This window comes from Haliotis rubra, unplaced genomic scaffold (assembly GCF_003918875.1).
Source record: "Haliotis rubra isolate DU_JTF1 unplaced genomic scaffold, ASM391887v1 Scf412, whole genome shotgun sequence".
Lineage (NCBI taxonomy): Eukaryota > Metazoa > Mollusca > Gastropoda > Lepetellida > Haliotidae > Haliotis > Haliotis rubra.
In genome coordinates this window covers 253,208-273,785 of record NW_025767094.1, presented here as the reverse complement: position 1 = coordinate 273,785, position 20,578 = coordinate 253,208, and the positions used below count along the sequence as shown (strand labels likewise).

Below are 20,578 nucleotides of genomic sequence, written 5' to 3'. Positions count from 1 at the left end.
ACAAATTCTGGGCCCCGTTCCTCAACGGATCGTAACGCTACGACAGTCGTAAGTCTATGTTAAAGTATGTTAAAGTATGGCATTTCGGCATTCATGGGATCACCTTAGAGCTACGATCGCTTTGAGGAACAGGGCCCTGGGCTGTTCCTTGCCCCTTCGTCAGAACTGTTGTGTATACAATAAAAAAGAAATTGACATCCATAACATTTTGTCTTATACTTGAGTACCAACTTCTATATACCTCTCAAAAAACTCAAGTATTAATAAGATGATTTTATTGCCATTAGAGGGGAGCATGAGTTACAACTTAACACGACATTTAAGATTTGATCCATTTGTTTATTCCTTCAATCTTTCAAAATGATATCTGGTATATAGTAGACACAATCATTTGTTAAATGACAAAATATAACAAGGAAATCATAAATTCATAACCATAGTCAAATCAATAACAATCAGCACTGGATAATCTACAACAATGGGATAATCCAGCCAGTAGATACAATATTGTTCCGGGATACCCAAGTACCTAAACATAAAACATCAGTTTTTTCGGTAGGGTAAGAAATAAAATCAACAAAAATAGTGACAAACCAAGGCCTGTTACTCACCTCTTGTTCAACAATGTCAAGGTCACTTTGTTAATGTTAATCAAGTTTCTAGACAGATACCTTTTTCATTCCTTCAAAAAATAAAATTCTGAGTCCGCAGCGATCCAAATGTTAACAATTTTTCTTTTTCTTCGAAAGTTTTCTCAATATTTGGTATCTGAGTACTAAACTGCGTACATATATACAACAGGAAATTCCAAGTCCAAGTCAACAAAGAAGAATTACACGTTTTAGCACCATTCCAAAACATCATGTACATCTTTTAGTTTGCAAGTCTGCGTGATATTGTAAAACTACTGTGACTAATCTGATTATATGCTGACATGTTGTACACCAAAACCACAGCATCAAAATAGTTTGCTGATTGAAGTTCCTCTAACTGGACTGGGCTGTTGGTCGGATTAGGACATCATTAATCTGGAAAAGAAAACATCACACCTCGATATGAATACTTTCAGACAAGAGGCATATGGTGACTTACACAACCATGAGCTCTACAGCTCACCAGAACTAAACCAAAGTTTTCAGACATTTACAATTCTGGCAAAACCCAAGCTCATTTAAATCACATGTTAGCTTGTCGCTAAACCAAGATATCTCACGATATTCAACATATCAGAGAATCAGTTATAAACCTGGGGAAGTGAAAGTCTGACATGTTTTCTTATTCAACCTTGAAAGAGGTAAGGACAGGGTAGTGAAAAGAACAGGCTTTGTAATGACTGATTTCATGTAAGTCATCGTCAATCTCTTCCCTTTTGTATTAGATAAACATTTGAAACTGAATACAATTCAAGTTTTGAACTGAGAATTTTATCAAAAATGTTTCTGGAAATGAAGTCATCTGTTTAAAATTAATGCTCAAGAAATTAAAGCTTGAGAAAGCAGTTTTCCAATCAGCTGACGTCGACTTCTTTTTTAGCCATTTCATTGGTCAGTTAAAATTCATGAAAGGTCATGACCTGTAATGATATTAGGCAGAAGCAAGCAGGTCATGTCGTGACAAACCACGGACAATAATAATATTCCTTGCTTTAGTTCTGTGTATTTCTGAAAGGTTTCATGCAAACATGGCAATGCCCTTTCACTAAATGAGAGCATCTGATAGTGTCCAGGAAAATAACAAACTGACTATGACATGTTTTATAAGGAAACAATAACAGTAGTATTGATAGTGATTGACTGCTGCACCATAAACAAGAAATTACTCAAATCTTTTGTGCACTGACCCCCACAATAAATTTTACCAGTGATCACGAATGGTGTTTCAAAGTAACAGGACATTGGGTCCTGTAAGTTTCAGATGTCTGTCTGACCTACTGAAAATTCACAGGACCCATAGAATAAAATTAAACTCACAATTTAATATTTCTTATAATTGGCATTGAAATTATCAAGAAACATAAGATTTATAAACAGCAAACAAGTGTGACATGTCACATATAACAACTTCAGTCAAAGTCATTGTTGAAATATACAGTCAGAATCTGGTTAATCTGCCAGATTTGTCAGAGGGTCCGACGCAATTCGTGAACACTGTTATACTGAGCCATGGAGTAATGGATGTCAACCATGCAACCAAACATCCGAGTTTGTGACTCACCTCCATGTGCTTTGGAGACTGTAAGGAAAATATCACAGTGTTCGTGATGTCGTCCACCTGCAGACACTGGAAGAAATAATGTAGGAGTTACTGGATGTGAAGCAGACAATGTGTTTTTAGATCAAAGTCCTTGCCTTTCTCTGGAAGCCTGAGAAACCGCAACACACCAACACTTTCGTTTTTAACACACATGATGGTACATCCCTAAAGATGATATCAAAGCAAACCACCTACAGCTGATCTCACAAACATTTACATGATTACATCAGTATGATCCCTTGTTGAAATTTATAGCATAACACATATTAAGTTTAATAATCATATGGCATGTCAATGTAAGATATGGAAAACAGTTGCTAATGCAGTGCAACTTTAAACAAAAACACTGATACAATTTTATCGTTAGTTGGGAGTTAACTGTGGTACCCTGTGATATCCCAGTAATTGGAGGTATGAGAATGTTATGTCCCACATGAGTGTTATGGCCATTTCTCTAGGATATTTGATATTACAACAAATGTGCCAAAAGACTTCCAAGGAAATTTTACTTCAGTGTTACACTTTGAAAGGACCCAAGTAGAATCAGTGTTGTTTTATATATACACATGTACTGTCCTCATCAGATTGGATTACCGGTAATCTAAACAATATTGAGACCACAATTATACTGTACAAGACACTAACCGGAATTGAGCTGTAAATCGCCTTAGCTTTTCCATCGTCCTTCATCATTCGATAGGTGAACTCTGTCTCCACCAGACCTGGACTTATTGACTGGAAAACAGAACACACGCTATACATTTACAGATGTTCCTCATCAGATGAGTGAAGTAACTTAAGTATGCTTTCAAGACAACTCTGCAAGCAGCATGGCTATTTCAAGCCTACCATTGTGATCTGAAGTGTAAGGGGACCTTCGTTCAGAAATGTTGTTGCTGCTATGAACAGAGCCATTGTTGGTTGAATTTGAACTGAAATTATTCCCCAAATTAAGTGAAGGTGAATATTTGATGCTGTGGGGTATGTTGTAATACTGAATTCAGACAGTAATAGGTATCTTTACTTTGAAAAACTGCCATTTCGTTTGTCTGCTGGGGACAAAATGCGACATATTTTCATCATCTAATAAACCAGTTCATTTGTTGGGGTAGGCAGATTGTGTTCTACACATGATTGAGGCACAATAATCAGAGGTGTGAAATGGCAAGGTGTAGTACGACATGAAAGGAAATGGAGCTTGTATAGGCTTGTAGTAATCAGGGCTCAATTAAAGATATGTTAACCTGCTTGCACCAGGTGCAACCTAAGATAAAAACCTAGTTGCACCAGACAAATTCCAGTTGCACTGCTTTTATTGCAATGCGTAATGTAAGAAATATGCGACTGAATTATTTAGATGTTTCATTTAGAGTTTACCCACACAAAAATTGAGTTGCCTCCGGTGCAAGTTAGACTAATAACTAGGTTGCACTTTGTAATATTGGGTTGCACCAGTGCAATTAACAAAGCACTATTTCGAGCCCTGAGTAATCCACAACTTAGTATCTAACACAAGGGAAGAACTGATAGTTTGATAAATGCTTCTGAACACTCTTGCCTCAGCAAGACTCCTACATATACTGAAGCACCTTGAAAACGCAAAGAGTTATTTTTAGCATATTCTTTTTTAAAAAGATAACAAACGTGAATGAAGTCTTTGACATTTGAAATGCTTATCAAAGACATGTTTTATGAAGAGGACAAAATCGCTAAAACACACCTTACCGGTTGTTACGTTGACGATGCAATGAAAATGCACGTGCACTGCCCGAGGTCTCATGCATTTAAGGCAAGGGCATCAATGGGACAGAAGCGATTCGAAACAATGTTACAACTGAGTTTATAGGAACAGGAACGTGCTCTTGGACTGCTCGAAGCAGGGACTTCACACACAGCCGTTTTTATGTCAACCAATCAACCATAAGGCATCTTCTCGGTAGACATCAACAAACAGGAAGCGTAGCAGACTGTCCTCAACCAGGTCAAGTTACGGTGACTACGGCTAGACAAGACCGACAAAGTCAACTAGCGTACCCCAGAGATCGCTTCAGGACGGCAACAGCAACAGCAGCGAACACAATTGGCAGACATGGGAGACGAATCCACCCCATTACAGTCAGATGGCCCCTGAGACTCGCCTGGCGCCCCATATTGCAGCCCCGACACCATCAGGACCGCCTGAATTGCGCAGATGAATGAATGTCAACCACTGCTTTTCTTCCGGAGAATTGTGTTTTCGGATGAGTCAACGTACTGTGTATCCTTTGTCGATGGAGGAGAACGAGCTTATCGGCGACATGGTGAACGTTACACCAATGCATGTGCCAGACAGTGAGATTGATTCGGCGGTGGCAGTGTGATGGTTTGGGGAGCAAAACTAGCATGTTTCAGGAGCGATCTTCACGTTATTCAGAGCAATTTCACAGCACAGCGCTATGTGGATCAAATTCTATGGCCTGAAGTTGTTCCTTTGCTGTGCTGTCATCAACGCCGTCATATTCCAGCATGACATTTACGCACGCCCCCATGCCACAAGAGTGACACAAGCCTTCCTTCAGCGAACTGGATCATTGTGATGGACGTCAGCCACTAGCAGCCAACTTTTGCAGATTTGACCTTGGCCTTCGAACAAGAATGTAGGAACATTATTATGCCCTTTATCGCTCGTCTCTGTCTCTGTTCCAGAGCTGATGAAGGCCACACGAGATACTGACTGTGATAACAGGGGTGCCTCAGTGTGGAAGACACTGTGCATGTCCTGTCGACAACATTCCATTTTTTTCCTCAACAGACTGAGTGCTATTCCAAGTGCTTTTCATAAATAATAACAACTGATTCCATCCCATGTCTTGCTTTATTTTTTCGCATATCAAACTTGGTTATGCATTTTCCAAGTGTCTCCGTATAGATATATTGTACTGAAATCAAGTCAGCCAGATAGGGTAACAGAAGGCTCAGTAATGTATTGTGGCATGGCATGGTCAGATGATCAACCGATTGAACTTTTCTCTCCCTGCAAATGTATACCTATCACACCATGCTGTCACCATTATTACCGTAAATCTATCACTTACAACTAACCATTAGTATTAATTTCAAGTAATCTCTAGTTACACACCATGGACCAAACATAATTTGCATAATGTAACATAATGTAAAAATATAGTTGCAGGCAACGATGAGGTCTCCTTGGCTTTACTTTCTATCTATTGTATCTGAGGGCTAGATATCACCGTCCAAAACGGAGCCAGAACACATGTTTTGACATGCGAGCGGATCTTCCAAATACAGCCTGGGTCACGGGGTCATGTACCTTTTAAGACGTTCCCGGAGAAGAAATAGTTCCCTCTTTAAAAGGCTGTATCTCAGTTGTTCTTGGGTCTACGTTCAAAACAATTAGTGTTCTGGAATCACCAGGACATCATCTACCATACTGGCATTTGCACATTTTGGGAGCAAACTACTCAGAAAAGTGCTGAAAAACATGGCCAAACAATGAAAACAAAAAAAACTGCCAAACGGTACGTTTGAGCGACTTGACCCGTCCAGGCAAAATTGTTGGGAATTCGATTGTGCATCTGTACAAGAAATTTGGAAGTGTTGGAACAATTAGTTCTTGAGATATTTGCTGTCAAACGTTGACATTTTGGAATTAATTTTGAATTATGCCCCCTTTGCTATTGGGCCAAGAGCCTAGAGATTTTTAAGGGGAATATCTACACCTCGGTGGGCATCTGTGTGATTTTTTGTAAGCGATTCGGAGCATTGGTTCAGGAGGTATGTTTGGTACAAAAATCGGCAGAATAATAAATAATAATAATAATAATAATCCGAACGATTACAATAGGTCTCCTGCCTAGAGGCAAGGAGCCCTAAATATTTTCAAAGAGTGAGACTGATCATAGGGGAGCGTGTTCAACGTCATCTCTCCCCCAACACATATAGATGGTCTGTCATGTAACATAATTGTAGGTTTCCTGTCCAACCATAAACAGACACATGATCTCTCAATGCAGGAAGTTTCTGAGGATAAATCCCTTAAGAGAAGGTGAGCTATTCATAAGATATCTTGTTACCGTTACACGGATCCCGCTTTTCAACTCTCTCAACTCTTGTCGGAGTCCTTCAACTATTCCAGTCACAGCATACTTTGTAGCAGAATAGAAGTGTGTGGCACCGCTCGGTATAACACGATGACCAGACATACTACAATCATGAAACAAGAACAAGAAAAGTCACTGTAATTGACTTCTTGAAACTATGAAATCACTGCTTTCAAATCATCACAACTATTTCAGAAACATAAAAATATTCTGCTAAAATAACCAAGAGGTTATAATACCATGAAACTTTTACCTGGACCTTTGACTGAAACCTTTACCATAAGAAAGAATCTAAAAGGGAAATTATAACACGTGTGTGATGAAACTAATAAGGATGAATAGACCAAAATCATTTCAATGCAATGTATACTGAAAGGCAAAAGAAACGCAATTTGTTTTAGGAAATTGTCAAAAATCAGTCTTAGATATTTAGTATGAAATAAACATTGTGAATACATTTCTTGGGCTCAAACGTTTAATTTTATGAATTGTTCCATTAGTATTGCCTCATTTGAAGTTACTAGTCACTTTTAAAACATATTGCTCAAACACACCATGGGTCCGGAAATCGAAGTTTCACGTTGAAATGAACATGCATTTGCTGACTGATATGGCTATAAAATGGTGCAGATTGTCTCTGTCACTATTCAATGGCTGACTTCAAAATGCCAAGATTAAATGCATGTCAAAGGGACCAAGCGCGGATGACATTGCCAGTACTTTTAACGTCCATGTTACGACCATTTATGGCCTTAAAAGTCGTTATGCAACCACGCAGACCACTGCTGACTGTCCAAGGAGTGGTAGGCCAAAAGTGACCACGCACAGACAAGACCAGTTCATCTGTCGTCAACATCAGGCAGATCCAATCCTCTGTGCCAATGAAACAGCCCAAAGGACCATTGGAGCCCACCAACACCCCATTAGTGGCCGTACGTCGTCGACTGAAGGCCAACAACCTGAAATATCGCCGCCCATCATCCTATACTGACCCAACGTTACCATTGGGTTCGTCTTCAGTGGGCAACACAGCATCTGAGCTGGCGTCACAGACAGTGGAACTGTGTAATCTTCTTGGACAAGAGTCGATTCTGTCTTTCCCATGCTGACGGACATGTCAGGAAATGGCGAAGACGAGGTCAACGTTATGCTGATCAGTGTGTGATGGAAAGTAATGCATGGGGCGGCCCCAGCTACAACCAGAGTGTAATGGTATTGGCAGGTATTGGGCCCCAGCTACAACCAGAGACTACGCCAGTTGTGTTTAAGAATATTGATCCTGGGAGGGGGAATGGTATGAATGCTCTCCAACCCCATGATGTGCCATATTTTACCAGACATCAGAACCAAGACTGAACCAAGTTTGTCCAAGGACAACAAATGCTGTTGAATTTCGAGCAGCAGTGCTACAGACAGTTATCAACATCCCACTGCACTTTACCAACAATTTGGTGCATTCCATGTACAGGTTTTGTGCAGCAGTGGTAAATGCAAATGGCGGTCATACACGATACTGACTTTTGTGACCTTGTGACCTTGATGCGTGATCATCCAAGTCTCTGTAAATGCTACGGCACTATCCCAAACATTTGTCAACCAAATGATCTTTGCAACTGTTAACATTTATGCATGTATCAGTTCCACATTGACTTCTGAAAATGTTATAAACTATTTATTGGACTGCACTTGTGTTTCTTTTGCCTTTCAGTATATGTGAATCGGATGAAATATTGTCTGCATCCCTATCAAACATTAAACAGCAGCATTGAATAGCATTTTGGTTCAATGATGAACAAGAAGACAGAGTCATCAATATCCCCCACAACGGCAAAATGCTCTTTATGAATATGTCTACTAGTTATGATTATGTCAAATGTTTTGGAGTGTATACGGCAAAGTGGAAGGAGAGTATTGAAAGGTTTTTAAGATCTGCTCCAGAAAGGAGCACTACCACCAAATTCAGTTGAAGCCTAACTTGTTGCCTTGGAAATGCAACAAGATGACACCATCATAGTCACAGCCTAAGTCACGTTTCCATGGAAACCACAAAAAATAAACTTCATATCTGGGTTTAACCCCCAAAAGGCACATCTAGGAATCATGCTTGATATGTGTACCAAGTTTGATGAAGCTAGAGTGTATAATTTAGGAGATCTGCTTCGGACAAGATGACATCCTCATAGCCACAGCATAAGTCATGTTTCGATGGAAACCGCAAAAAATAAAATTTGCATCTGGGTCTAACCCCCAAAAGGCACATCTAAGGATCATGCTTGATATGTGTACTAAGTTTGGTTAAACCATCACGAATAGTTTAGGAGATATGCTTCGAACAAAGTGTGACGGACACACAGACACACAGACGGACGGACGGAACTCATTTCTATATCGCCCGCAACTTCATTGTTGCGGGGGATAATCATCAATATCTGAAGACACTTAGTGGTATTATCTATTTTTCGGAGATAGTGCTTTGACATTGTCTAACCTACCTGTTGAGCAGGATGATGTGCCCATCATCCACCTTCCTCTCCTGCATGGACTTGAAGGCCTCTCTGGTGCACATGCATAGGCCAAGGATATTCACCTGCAGCAGAATACACTACCTTGAAATCCAGGTATGACATGACAAGACATGCACATAGTGATCAGGGAGAATCGAACCTGTGCTTTGCCTTACTGTAATTGTAGCCCTAATAATATTTTATATAAATCAGCACTGTGGGACACCACTCTTGAAAATAGTCGTGCTTCTCTGCCATTTACTCCCATCCCATTTCATATGAGACGCATTGACAGACATTTCTACCAGATGATGATATGAGTCCTCCAGTATGCTAGTATGGCTGAAGGGGTCGTTGTCGTACCCTAGGTACGTTTCTGTATACAGATATGTACCCTTAACAAAGTCAAAATACAGAAACGTACCCGGTACCCTTAACGGCAGACGAGTCCATATTCCGCAATCCAAAACCGAAATCGTATGTAGTTGTTCCCGTTCAATTGATTCCGAGTGGTATTCATGTGCATCGCGAAATATCCGTTACTGTGTATTTTCATTAATTACATAATGCAATCAAATGTATCTAATACAACAGTATGACAGTTCCGGTCAAGAATACGACACAATGGGAATGGAATCGTCCTAGGGTACGTTTCCGTATTCTTATTTTGGCCAGTATACAGAAACGTACCTGGGGTACATATCTGTAGTACCCGTGCTGACAACGACCCCTTTATCCCTACTATGGGCTAAATCCCAAGTCAAAAGTTTATGTTGAACTTTCTTCTCTCATGGCTTCTATTTAGTAACTTCTATGTGTGTCATCAAAATCTCTGTGTCTGTTGTTTAAACAAAGAACAAGTACAAAAGAAAACCTACATCCACCATTTCCTTCCACTGGGGGGTGCTTCCTGTCAACAGTGGTTCGTTGTGGGCCAGACCAGCGTTGTTGATGCACACGTCCACTCCGCCAAGGTCAGGGTCAGCCTTGATCGTCTGGAACATCGCCAATACATCTTCTTCCTTGGATATGTCACAGCGCACTGCCTTGACCATGCCAGGTTGACTCTTCAGTTCAGCTGCTAGAGTCTGACAAAGGGAAAATGATGTGTAGTTTGATTGATGTCATCATGCATCAGACTCATAGATCCATTGCCCACATTTGCAAAACCTTTTATCATTCCAGCTCATCCATATCAACTATAGATTGGTGAAATGGTTTCCATGGAAACATGAGTCTTCATCATAGACATATCTAGCATAGACAACTAGGCAAAACCACATTATCAGTTGTTCAAGTTTCGAAGAGAGTTAACTCTATATATAGACTGGAGGTATGCTGATTAGTTTGGTATCTGAGAAAAAGCATAGCGTTGACTTACCTTGCAGTCAACTAAACGTGAATTTCCCTTTTAATCAACTGAAAGTGAATCTGCCTTTTAATGTATGCGAAAATGGGAAATATACTAATAAATCATGAATTTGAACTTAAAATTTGAACTTTAAAATTGCTAGCGTACTCCGGTTCAATGGCACATGTAAAATCACTTGCCCTGATAATTTTCCAACTATATCGGCCTATTTTCCTCTTGATTTTTTAAAGTAAACAACATAATTAACATTGGAAAGTCAACTGGACACAGGTACAGCATGATATACAAATTTGCTTGCCCGACAGAGAAAAAAACACTGGACTGGGACGTCAGGCAATGGGTTAATTCCACCCCTGTCAGTGTCTATGGATAATTCTCTGAACTATTTCTATTTATCTATCCTATTCTACTTTAATATCTGTCATTTGGAGAGAGGTATCCATCAACAGCCTGTGTCACGAGCACCTGAAACTAAAACTCTAACTTCTGCTCATCATGCCCAGATAAATTTAGCACAGAATCTAGTGCATCATGAGAAACTTTTGTCCTTTTCCGCAAAGCGGTACGGGTGCCTCACTTCAGCTCTAGTAATGAAGCATCATCGGTGCTCCAAATGGATTGGATTTCATATTTATAGATACATATTTTGGAAATAAGATATTTTTAGACTAAATATTAGTCTAGTGCTACAGTGTCAAGTGTGAGATAGCTAAGAATTGTGCTTATCACTGGACAGAATAACGAGCAACCTGTTGCCGAGTGAATGTCATTTATCTAACACTGCCCTCAATTTGTTTCCCTGCCTCTGCCATGTTGGTGACTCATCGCACTCCAAGTCATTCTGCTCCATGGAGTCCTTTCATGTCAGTGGCAACTAAGGTTTACAATGTCCCACAGTGCAATTTCAGCGCCTTGAGCATGCACTAGTGCGTGGATATGTGCGCTATATAAATATCCTATAATGAGCTCAGTAAACACTCCATTCATGATAGCTAACAGTTTCTGCAGTCAGCTAATGCTGAGTAATGGAAGCATCGGTTTTCAATATTCCAGTGGCAGTCTGAATAATCGAATGTGGACCAGACAATCCTGTGATAAACATTGAGCATAGACCTCAGTGACCCTAACACCACCCGATCCCGTTAGTCGCCTCTTACGACAAGCATGGGTTACTGTGGACAATTCTAACCCAATTCTTCATGGGTCTTGAAGCATCTGAGTTTCAATGTCAATGATAGAAAACCATGATTTCACCCTTGTGACACCTCATTATATAGCTTCATAGAGTACAGTATTGCCCTTAGTAAGTAAGTGAGTGAGTTTAGTTTTACGCCACACTCAGCAATATTCCAGCTATATGGCGGCGGTCTGTAAATGATTGAGTCTGGACCAGACAATCCAGTGATCAACAGCCTGAGCATCGATCTGTGCAATTAGGAACCAATGACATGTGTCAACCAAGTCAGCGAGCCTGACCACCCGGTCCCTTTAGTCGCCTCTTACGACACGCATGGGTTACTGAAGATCAATATTCTAACCAGGACCTTCACAGGTAAGTTTTGCCCTTAACCATGATAGGTAAACATATAAGTATTATAAGATGCATGAGTTCAAGTGCTTAAATTTTTTTAGTTTGCTGTACACAGGGGTCCATTTTTAGAATTTCTCATCTCTCATCAAAAATATTGTTTTTCACCTGCTTTACACCATTTTGCTTTACTTCTGCAGACACATGTAACATCTTTAATGTCTTCTGACATATAAATTTCAAATTCTTCTCATTATCATTAATGCTCGTCAATCTCTTTCTCAGGTCTCGCTTCTAACTTTCACATTCAGCACTTCAAATGAAAAGTAATCATTTACTGAAAATGTACTGTTTTATTCTTCTTTGCATTCAATTCAGTAGATAATGCTCTTCAATTCAGTAGATAATGCTCTTAACTCAGTAGATAATTCTCTTCAATTCAGTAGATAATGCTCTTCAACTCAGTAGATAATGCTCTTCAACTCAGTAGATAATGCTCTTCAATTCAGTAGATAATGCTCTTCAACTCAGTAGATAATTCTCTTCAATTCAGTAGATAATGCTCTTCAACTCAGTAGATAATGCTCTTCAACTCAGTAGATAATGCTCTTCAATTCAGTAGATAATGCTCTTCAACTCAGTAGATAATGCTCTTCAATTCAGTAGATAATGCTCTTCAACTCAGTAGATAATGCTCTTCAATTCAGTAGATAATGCTCTTCAACCCAGAGGATAATCTAACATTTTTACACATGAAGTAAGATGTAAAATATTGCTTACACCCATAGGCTTTATACATCTATATCAAACAGATCATTCTTGGAGGTAGGTCAGGAAATGAATTTATGTATCAGTATCAGGTCAACTCAGGTGTGAGATGCATGGTCATTAAATCCTATTCCTGATATCCCTACTTGCTGAAATAGTCTCACTTATTAAATTTTTAGCGCTTCATTTAAAAAGGTGATCACTCATCAAAAAAAGTATGTGTATTCATTTTTTTCTTCAATTCAGTACATAGTGTTATTCTTTTGTGTATATAATGGATCATGAAACACAAAATGATTCCTGTAAAATGATACTTATAATACAAACAGGTGTAGGTTACATACAAATATAAGACCACACTAGGACAGGTACCATGTGAGTGAGTAAGTGAGTGAGTGAGTTTAGTCTTTTACCGCTTTTAGCAATATTCCAGAATTATCGCGGCGGGGGAAACCACAAATGGGCTTCACACATTGTACCCATGTGGGGAATTGAACCCAGGCGTTTGATGTGATGAGCAAACACTTTGACCACTAGACTAGCCCACCGCCCTCAGGTACCATGTATTTATCCCACTATGATATTGCTGGAATATTGCTAAAAGTGGCGTAAAACTAAACTCACTCACTCTATGTATTTATTTTATCAATGTTAAATCAACAGGTGCTGAAAGTAGACGGCTGTATTAGCCATGCTTCTTGCACACATATTGTTTTCCTGCATCAAACAGTATTTGTCGCACTAACTCAATAGAGCTGACATTATTAAAATCACCAAACTGAAAGTAAAAAACATACGCAGATGTTGACTACTACTGATAGTGGGAGAGAGACACACGATTGCTGACCCTGAACCATATTGTAACACACTAATCATAAGCAAAATTTACAGTTTGTTGTTGATTCACATGTTCCTGCCCCTTCTCTGTGTGTAAATTGGATCATTTCAAATTGATCATATTTGTCATCCCTACATTCAAACTTAACTTTTTCAATCCCATTATATATTATGTGGTTCAAGTATCATACCAAGTAGTTTCAGCACTGGAGCTGTTTCTTGATGAGCTGCAAAATCGAACAGTTCCTTATTTAGTACAACTATCAGAATATTTTCATTTCTTGAAAGGAAAATACAATAAAAGCACAACGAACCTTTGTCACCAATCAAGAAATAATTTAGTGTCTTTAGACCCATGTTGTTTAGAGCAAATGACACCATAAGATTTTTTTGAATTCTACGTTATTATTTTTATATTTTTTTTAACATTTGAATATATCCTACAGAAAGCAAAATTTTAAGACAACTGCATCATCATGTACCCCTTACAGGAGAGATTTGGGGAAGAAGAAAAAGTCACTGTAATGGACCTGTAAAGAAATTTCAGATTTGCGTAGTTACATATAAGATGAAACATCTCCTTAGGTTAAGATACTTCCTGAACTATTCAGTCACCATACCAGATATTAACACAGGGGGCTCAGGGGCCACAGATATTTGTTATCCAATGCCACAGTTGATAATGTAAGGTAACTGTTCACCCTTAGCTTAGTTGCTTGTGATAACCTGTACACTATACTGAAACACAAATGGTCAGGGATTGTTGGTTTCTTAAATAGCCATGGGGCTACAAACACTACAAAACACATGTAACAATAACAATGAACAATATCTGTCACTCACCTATACTTCCTAATACAGATTATACCTAGCAATCATTGCATATTTTGTTAAGTTGCCAATCCAAATAGTTCTTGATGTGCTGCAAAATCTAACAGCTGCTTATTTATTATGACTATCATAATTGTTTGTTTCATTTGTTGAAAAGAAAAGATGATTTAAGTAATAAACCTTTTCAGGGATTAATTGTGAAATAATGTAGTGGCCGTATCCCCACATTGTTTGCAGCAAATGACGCCAATAGATTGAAATATTGGTCTGTTTTAGTTCTTAATTTCTATTCTTTTCATTATTTAACAAACTGTAAAACTATGCTTTCAGATTATTGGTTTAATCTAATTTGAACAACTGATAAAGACACAATGGCAATGTAATGCCGTTGACAATCTAGATAGATATCAATATGATTTTCAACTTGCTTGTGTTTATGGTGACCATAAAATTAGGATGGAGTTTTTTTTAAAACTTAAAATCAGTTACCCTTCCCCCTTTTTAAAGGATCCGTGCCTTGCCTGACAGAATGGTTCCAAGAAATACACTTCCCTTTCAATAGCTGGCAGATTTTACATCAGGCATGCAACTCATTTTCACCTACCATAACCAATCTGACAACAAAATTATATTCGGAATCAAAATTACGTACAACTGTCCCCTTTAAATATTTTTCATGGGTACAAAGTACCACAAGCAAACTTCATCACCCGTGGAATCAAGTTTTGCCCGCGCACCCCTATATTGGTTAGCTTGTGGTCAGAAACAACTCCTGGGCCCTGATTCTTCAAATGTTCGTAGCCCTAAGAATTCTTAACTTTGATCGTAGCCAGTGTGTTTAAAGAATGGGCATAAGAAGTTTGTAGGGCTACAAACATTTTGAGAATAGCTAGCCTGGGCCCAATTGCACAAAGCTGTTGTAGCATTACGACTGTCGTAACTTCTATACAGTAACACAGACCTATGACAGTCGTAGCGCAACGATAGTTTTGCGAAACGGGTGCCCAGAGCGATTCGGCAGGGTTTATTGGTCAGGACTGGATTGCTCTATTCTAAAGGTAAATTCTCATTCATTGCAAAACATGTCCCATGCTAGCCATATATATAGTCATATATAGTTACTTAAATGTTGCAGCACAACAATATATTTATACATGCTAGTCATGTAATACTGCCACATAAAGGGGTTCATTTACAGATATCACCTTCTGCAATATGGTAATCAAGAACATCATGGTAACATATGAGTATCTATTTCAAAACATGCTTTCACAATCCTTTCAACATGTTGCAGAAACGCTATGCCAGCTCATATAATTGAACATTATCATTGTTCAGGAAACATTGTGGACATATGCCAACCCTATACATATGCAGATGATGTGATAATAGCGTAACTGCCTATCACATAAGCCTTGTGCATCAGACATCATGAAAAATTGTTATAACATTGGTGTGATATCCTTCGCTTTTCATTCACAATAGGTGTAGATCTCATGTCTACTGGCAAACATTTTTTTCGGAAGTGCAAAAAGAGACGTTGAAATGTTAATAAATATCGCCGAGACAAAACTCAGCCATGCACTCATATCTAATTTAAATGCAATTCAGCACTACAAGGCTGACAACTGAGAATATTATGTATATTGTTGTGAAGGAAACCTGAGTGAGTTTGCATAACAGGATTTTATTATGGATAGAAAGGATAATTAGGTTACCCAGTGCAAGCAGTTTGTGTTTAAGTGGAGTTCAGTTGAGTGGCATTTTGTGGCAGCTATTGCATTCAATTTTCGAGTGTAAGAGTACAAGATTCTGACACAATAATTTGTTCCCTTTTATTTTCCCTGAATTTATTTTTAAAGTTAACTTTACAGCGAACTGCCATTTTTAAGAATAGAGTGAGTGAGTTAATATTTAACATCACATCGGCAATATTTCAGCCATATTGTGACGACAAAAAGTTATGTACTAAAAATTAACATATGTATAGTTATTTAAAAACCTGCCAGCGAAGGACAGTATAACGGCTAGAATATCACAATTCGATTAAAATAGTTTGAGTTCAGTGTAAAATGTTGTATCATTTCAAAACAACACAATATAAAATTGGGCTATATATCGCCAACAACTGAAGGTAGATCACCATACTAGGGACCATGGGGACTTACAGTACATTTGCTTCCTGCATTGGCCCTAGCTGGATTTACACCATCCCTTCAGCCGCTGGCAATGGAAGGGAAATATAGCCATAATTTAAAGTAACAAATATTCTACATTTAAAAAGCATGGTTGAGCTAAATTGACTTTGAAAGTTTTAAGAATAGAAACTGAAAAACTTCACTCATTTCAGTCTTTGGGAAAGGTCGCATCAATTTCTGTTATTCCACGAAAATGGGGAATTAAAATAATGTGAATACTTTCTGGTCAACCTAACTGTATGCTATTAGTTGGGTGTTAAAACGTATTCTCAGGAAGAAATTACAGACACATTCTTGACAGTTAACACTAACTTAACTGAATATGGATCATCTGGTTGATGAAATCCTTGTTATCCTGTTATTGTCAACACACAAACACATCCCCTATGAAAATGACTAAAGACCACATTGAAGTTAATGTTTTGCATTGGCGAACCCCCTGAACTCCGCTCTTTGAAAATTCCTGGATCTGCCTGTGGTAGCTAACTGTTGATGGTAATCATAGCTAGTTACAGTGTTTGTAAAATATATCAATTACAGTTTGGATTCAAGGTTAGAAAAGTTTACCAGTTGCCAATATTTGACATCAAAGGGTGACCATCGGACAATACTCAGCTTCAGATTAACTAGATCTAGATGCTTGTTGACATCTATTTATCACTTGTTAAAATGTGGAACATTGTTTAATATATGCAGCAAGGCGAAAATAAGACACAAGCATTCAAGGAAATGATGGGTTTATTGAGGAATACATCAAATAATCCATGGGCAGTGAATTATGTAATCGTAATTCAAAGTTGTTTACAAGCATGGTCTGTATCCATGTTGATGGCTTTGTGGGTTTTATGCTAAAAGTGGATTTGTGACTGCACTCAGCCTCTGACCAATTCGTGACACAGTATCCCAATATCAAGCATTCAGCTATGTCGCAGAATGAATTTTTTAATTGTTTTCATCAAACAGTTGCCTAGACATTAACCATAGAAGACTTCATCAAGCGATTCTAGTGTCTCCTGGTTTGAATATATGTATGTGCACTATATGTTTGAGGTACTTACTTCAGAGTCATCAGTTTTGTATGTATTTCAGAAATATGGGTAAAGGCAAAGCTAAGAGGAAGAATATTCTTAAAATCAAATATTTTAAGAAGTGTACAAGTTTTCTAAAACACTTTAATAAAAATCTCATATTTGTTGAACAGTCACATGACTGAAAGTTGACTATAAGTGTTAAAGAGTCTGCTATTCTTATTTTGTTTCTTGAAGTACAAGCCAAAAGAGTAACAGAGCCTGATTATTTCTCATGGATTGTATATCATTGTTAACAGTTAGTGTTTTCAGTTTTAACACAAGGAGCAAAACAACTAGTTTTTCTATTCTTTAGAATTAAGTTAAAACAAATATTCTGACAAAACATCGCTAAAAGGTTTCTGGAACCATACAACTTTACGTGAAATAAGCTTTTAAAAGATTTGCGAAATATTTTGCACAAACAATTATCAAAATTAAATAAATAAATTCTTTACTGAAATAGGAAATATATACAAATCATTTTAGTGTGCTTGAATTTCATTCGTGACAACAATTCTAAAGGTATTTTACTTTATGAATATTTCAACAGATATAATTAAAACAACGATCTAACCGTGGAGATTTACATTATATCACTCACGTGACTATCTGCGGGCTACAGTAAACTTTTCCCACACCGGTCCCAGCTCTCATTGGTTTTACATCTCACCTGTATTTTGTCGATGTTTCTTGCACACCCCACCACCTTCATGCCATGCTTGACCAGTGCCTTGACCAGCCCCGCCCCGATACCGGCCGAGGCCCCTGTCACTAGAGCTACACGTCCCGACCACCGCTCCATGTCGTGCTATCGCTATTGACTGTTGAATACCTGATGGAAGTTGAAACGCTGCTTCGTCGGGTAAGGGACGTAACTCTCGTCTCCATGACCTAGCTCTTTCTCCTCGTGGCCGACACCAGCCGAGAGCCGAGGTGCGGTCCTATACAGTCAAGACATGACCCTGCATCCATAGGCCCCCACCGCGGGTAAGTAACTCGATAAATTAGGCCCCGGTTTAGTATCCACACCCCCTACTACATATTATATAGTAGGGGGTGTGGATACCAAACCGGGGCCTTGTGTAACGATTTTCTTACCCGCAGTGGTTGCCTATGCTTGCATCGATGCCAGGCCGACACCTATACTGTCAATATTGCAGCTGTGTATGTTTAGTATGAGCGTCGATTTGAGCAAAGCGTTTACAAAGCGTTTTCATCAGCAAGATGTATTTGGGATTATTTACGGAAATTTGCTTTTCATTTTTTTTCATATTTTCATAAAACAAATGTTTATTCACGAGACAAACATATCTGACAAAGGCTACGTGTGCGAGATGTAATAGCGTGTAGATGAGCTTGGCTCGGGGCGTGATACGGAAAGCAGGATATTATTTGTAACCAAACCATCATAGAAATCTTGCTTCACAGAGATCACCAGTTTTCCCATCGACCTCAGAAATCTCCCACTCCTCTTACTATTATACGTTTTAACATCGTGCAATTTTTTCTTACTCTTCTATGAAAGAGTTCCATTATTCCCGAGGATTTTTTACTTTCACGTGACATCGAAGACCACAAGAGTCGGCGAAGACAACATGACGTCATTGAAGACATCTTCCACCGTGACGTCATAAAGCGTTCCATGACGTACGGCAATATATCACTAGTGTAATAATAAATAAGGCCAATACCTCTGTCCAAATGGTATTAAACCTTGCTTGCTTGAGTCATCATACTGTAGGCAGTTTCTATCACTTTATTTTCAGACGTGCTAAATGAAATTGGAGACAAAACCATTCCTCTGCAAACCCGCAAATACACAAACCATGGTTTGTCACAAACTGCAAACAAGCTAGAAAAAATAGGAAGAAGGCTGAAAAATATTTCCGACAACATCCTACTGTGCATAACCTGAATGCCGTTAAAATGACAAATGCCAGGGCAAGACGTACCTTTAAACAAACTAAACGCCGGTCATGGAGGAAATATGTGTCCAAAATCAACTCCCGCACACCTGTGTCCAAGATGTGGAACATGATGGCAAACTATTCCTCATCATCAAATTATAATCCTCAGTTTCAGAGTTACCAAACCCAACAGGAAAAGAAAGCAGTCAAGTTTAACTCTGATAATGGTGAGGATTACAATGAAATTTTTTCTCTCCATGAGTTACGTACTGCTCACGACACTGCAGCAGGAGCTGATGATATCATTATCAGCTACTGAAACACCTACCTGATCCATGTTTCCAAACATTACTCAATACATTTGATGACATTTGGACAACCGGAAACTTTCCTCCTTCCTGGCATAATGCCATTATCATCCCTATACCAAAGCCTGGCCGGGATCATTACGTCCTATATCACTAACTAGCTGTGTTTGTAAAGCCATGGAGCGCATGGTCAACAATCGATTAACCTGGTACTTGGAGACCAATAACCTTCTTAGTGACCTCCAATGTGGATTCCGAAAGAACCGAAGTACCATTGACCATCTGGTGCGTCTGGAATCATTTATTAAAAACTCCTTTGTCAACAAACAACATACTTTATCTATCTTTTTCGACTTAGAAAAAGCATATGATACAACGTGGAAACATGCTAACATGGTATCTTAAAAGATGTGCAGATTGAGGGGCAGATTACCTCAATTCATATCCCAGTTTTTAAACAACAGATATCAAGTACGGGCGGGCTCCACTCTGTCTGATTATTTCGACCAAGATCAGGGCGTCCCGCAAGGCAGCATCCTGTCTGTTTACAGCCTCACTAACGTCTTGAACAGTTGTGTTTATGGGTCCCTTTTCGTGGATAATATCAATATTTCATGCCTTGGTAAGAACATACATTCAATAGAAAGGCAGCTACAACTCTGCCTTAACAAAAAAAAATTAAAATGGGCCAATGAAAATGGCTTTAAGTTTTCAAAATCTAATACAAGTTATATTCACTTTTGTCGTAAATACAAACCACACAAGGATCCAGACCTATCTTTAGATGGTACTCCCATCAAGTTAGTAGAAGAGGCCAAATTCCTGGGATTGATATTCGACCGTCACTTGATATTCTTACCACACATAAAATATTTGAAAACAAAGTGCTTGAAGGCTCT

At 38.7% G+C, this 20,578-nt stretch overlaps 1 protein-coding gene across 3 annotated transcripts; it reads right to left on the bottom strand.

The window, feature by feature from the left end:
* Positions 1-260: 260 nt before the first annotated feature.
* LOC124288131 (dehydrogenase/reductase SDR family member 11-like) lies at positions 261-18,593 on the bottom strand. 3 transcript variants are annotated; one of them, XM_046724698.1, is made up of 8 exons: positions 18,563-18,593; positions 18,297-18,405; positions 9,739-9,948; positions 8,849-8,943; positions 6,330-6,459; positions 2,899-2,988; positions 2,215-2,280; positions 261-1,028 (listed from the first exon to the last, which is right to left on the bottom strand). In XM_046724698.1, the coding sequence occupies exons 3-8, from the start codon at positions 9,913-9,915 to the stop codon at positions 987-989; spliced, it is 600 nt and encodes a 199-aa protein (XP_046580654.1). In that variant the 5' UTR covers positions 9,916-9,948; positions 18,297-18,405; positions 18,563-18,593; the 3' UTR covers positions 261-986. The 3 variants fall into 3 exon arrangements, with proteins under 3 accessions (XP_046580654.1, XP_046580652.1, XP_046580653.1); XM_046724696.1 differs by lacking the exon at positions 18,563-18,593 and having other exon boundaries at positions 18,135-18,343; XM_046724697.1 differs by lacking the exons at positions 18,297-18,405; positions 18,563-18,593 and adding an exon at positions 10,982-11,082.
* Between the last annotated feature and the right edge of the window lie 1,985 nt (positions 18,594-20,578).

Excerpts from the sequence above, each read along its gene's own strand:
- LOC124288131 (XM_046724696.1), bottom strand. The coding sequence starts at position 18,266 with ATGGAGCGGTGGTCGGGACGTGTAGCTCTAGTGACAGGGGCCTCGGCC. Across the intron at positions 2,281-2,898 it reads CGATTTACAGCTCAATTCCG|TGTCTGCAGGTGGACGACAT; the intron begins GTTAGTGTCTTG and ends TATTTCTTCCAG. Across the intron at positions 1,029-2,214 it reads AGTCTCCAAAGCACATGGAG|ATTAATGATGTCCTAATCCG; the intron begins GTGAGTCACAAA and ends TTTCTTTTCCAG.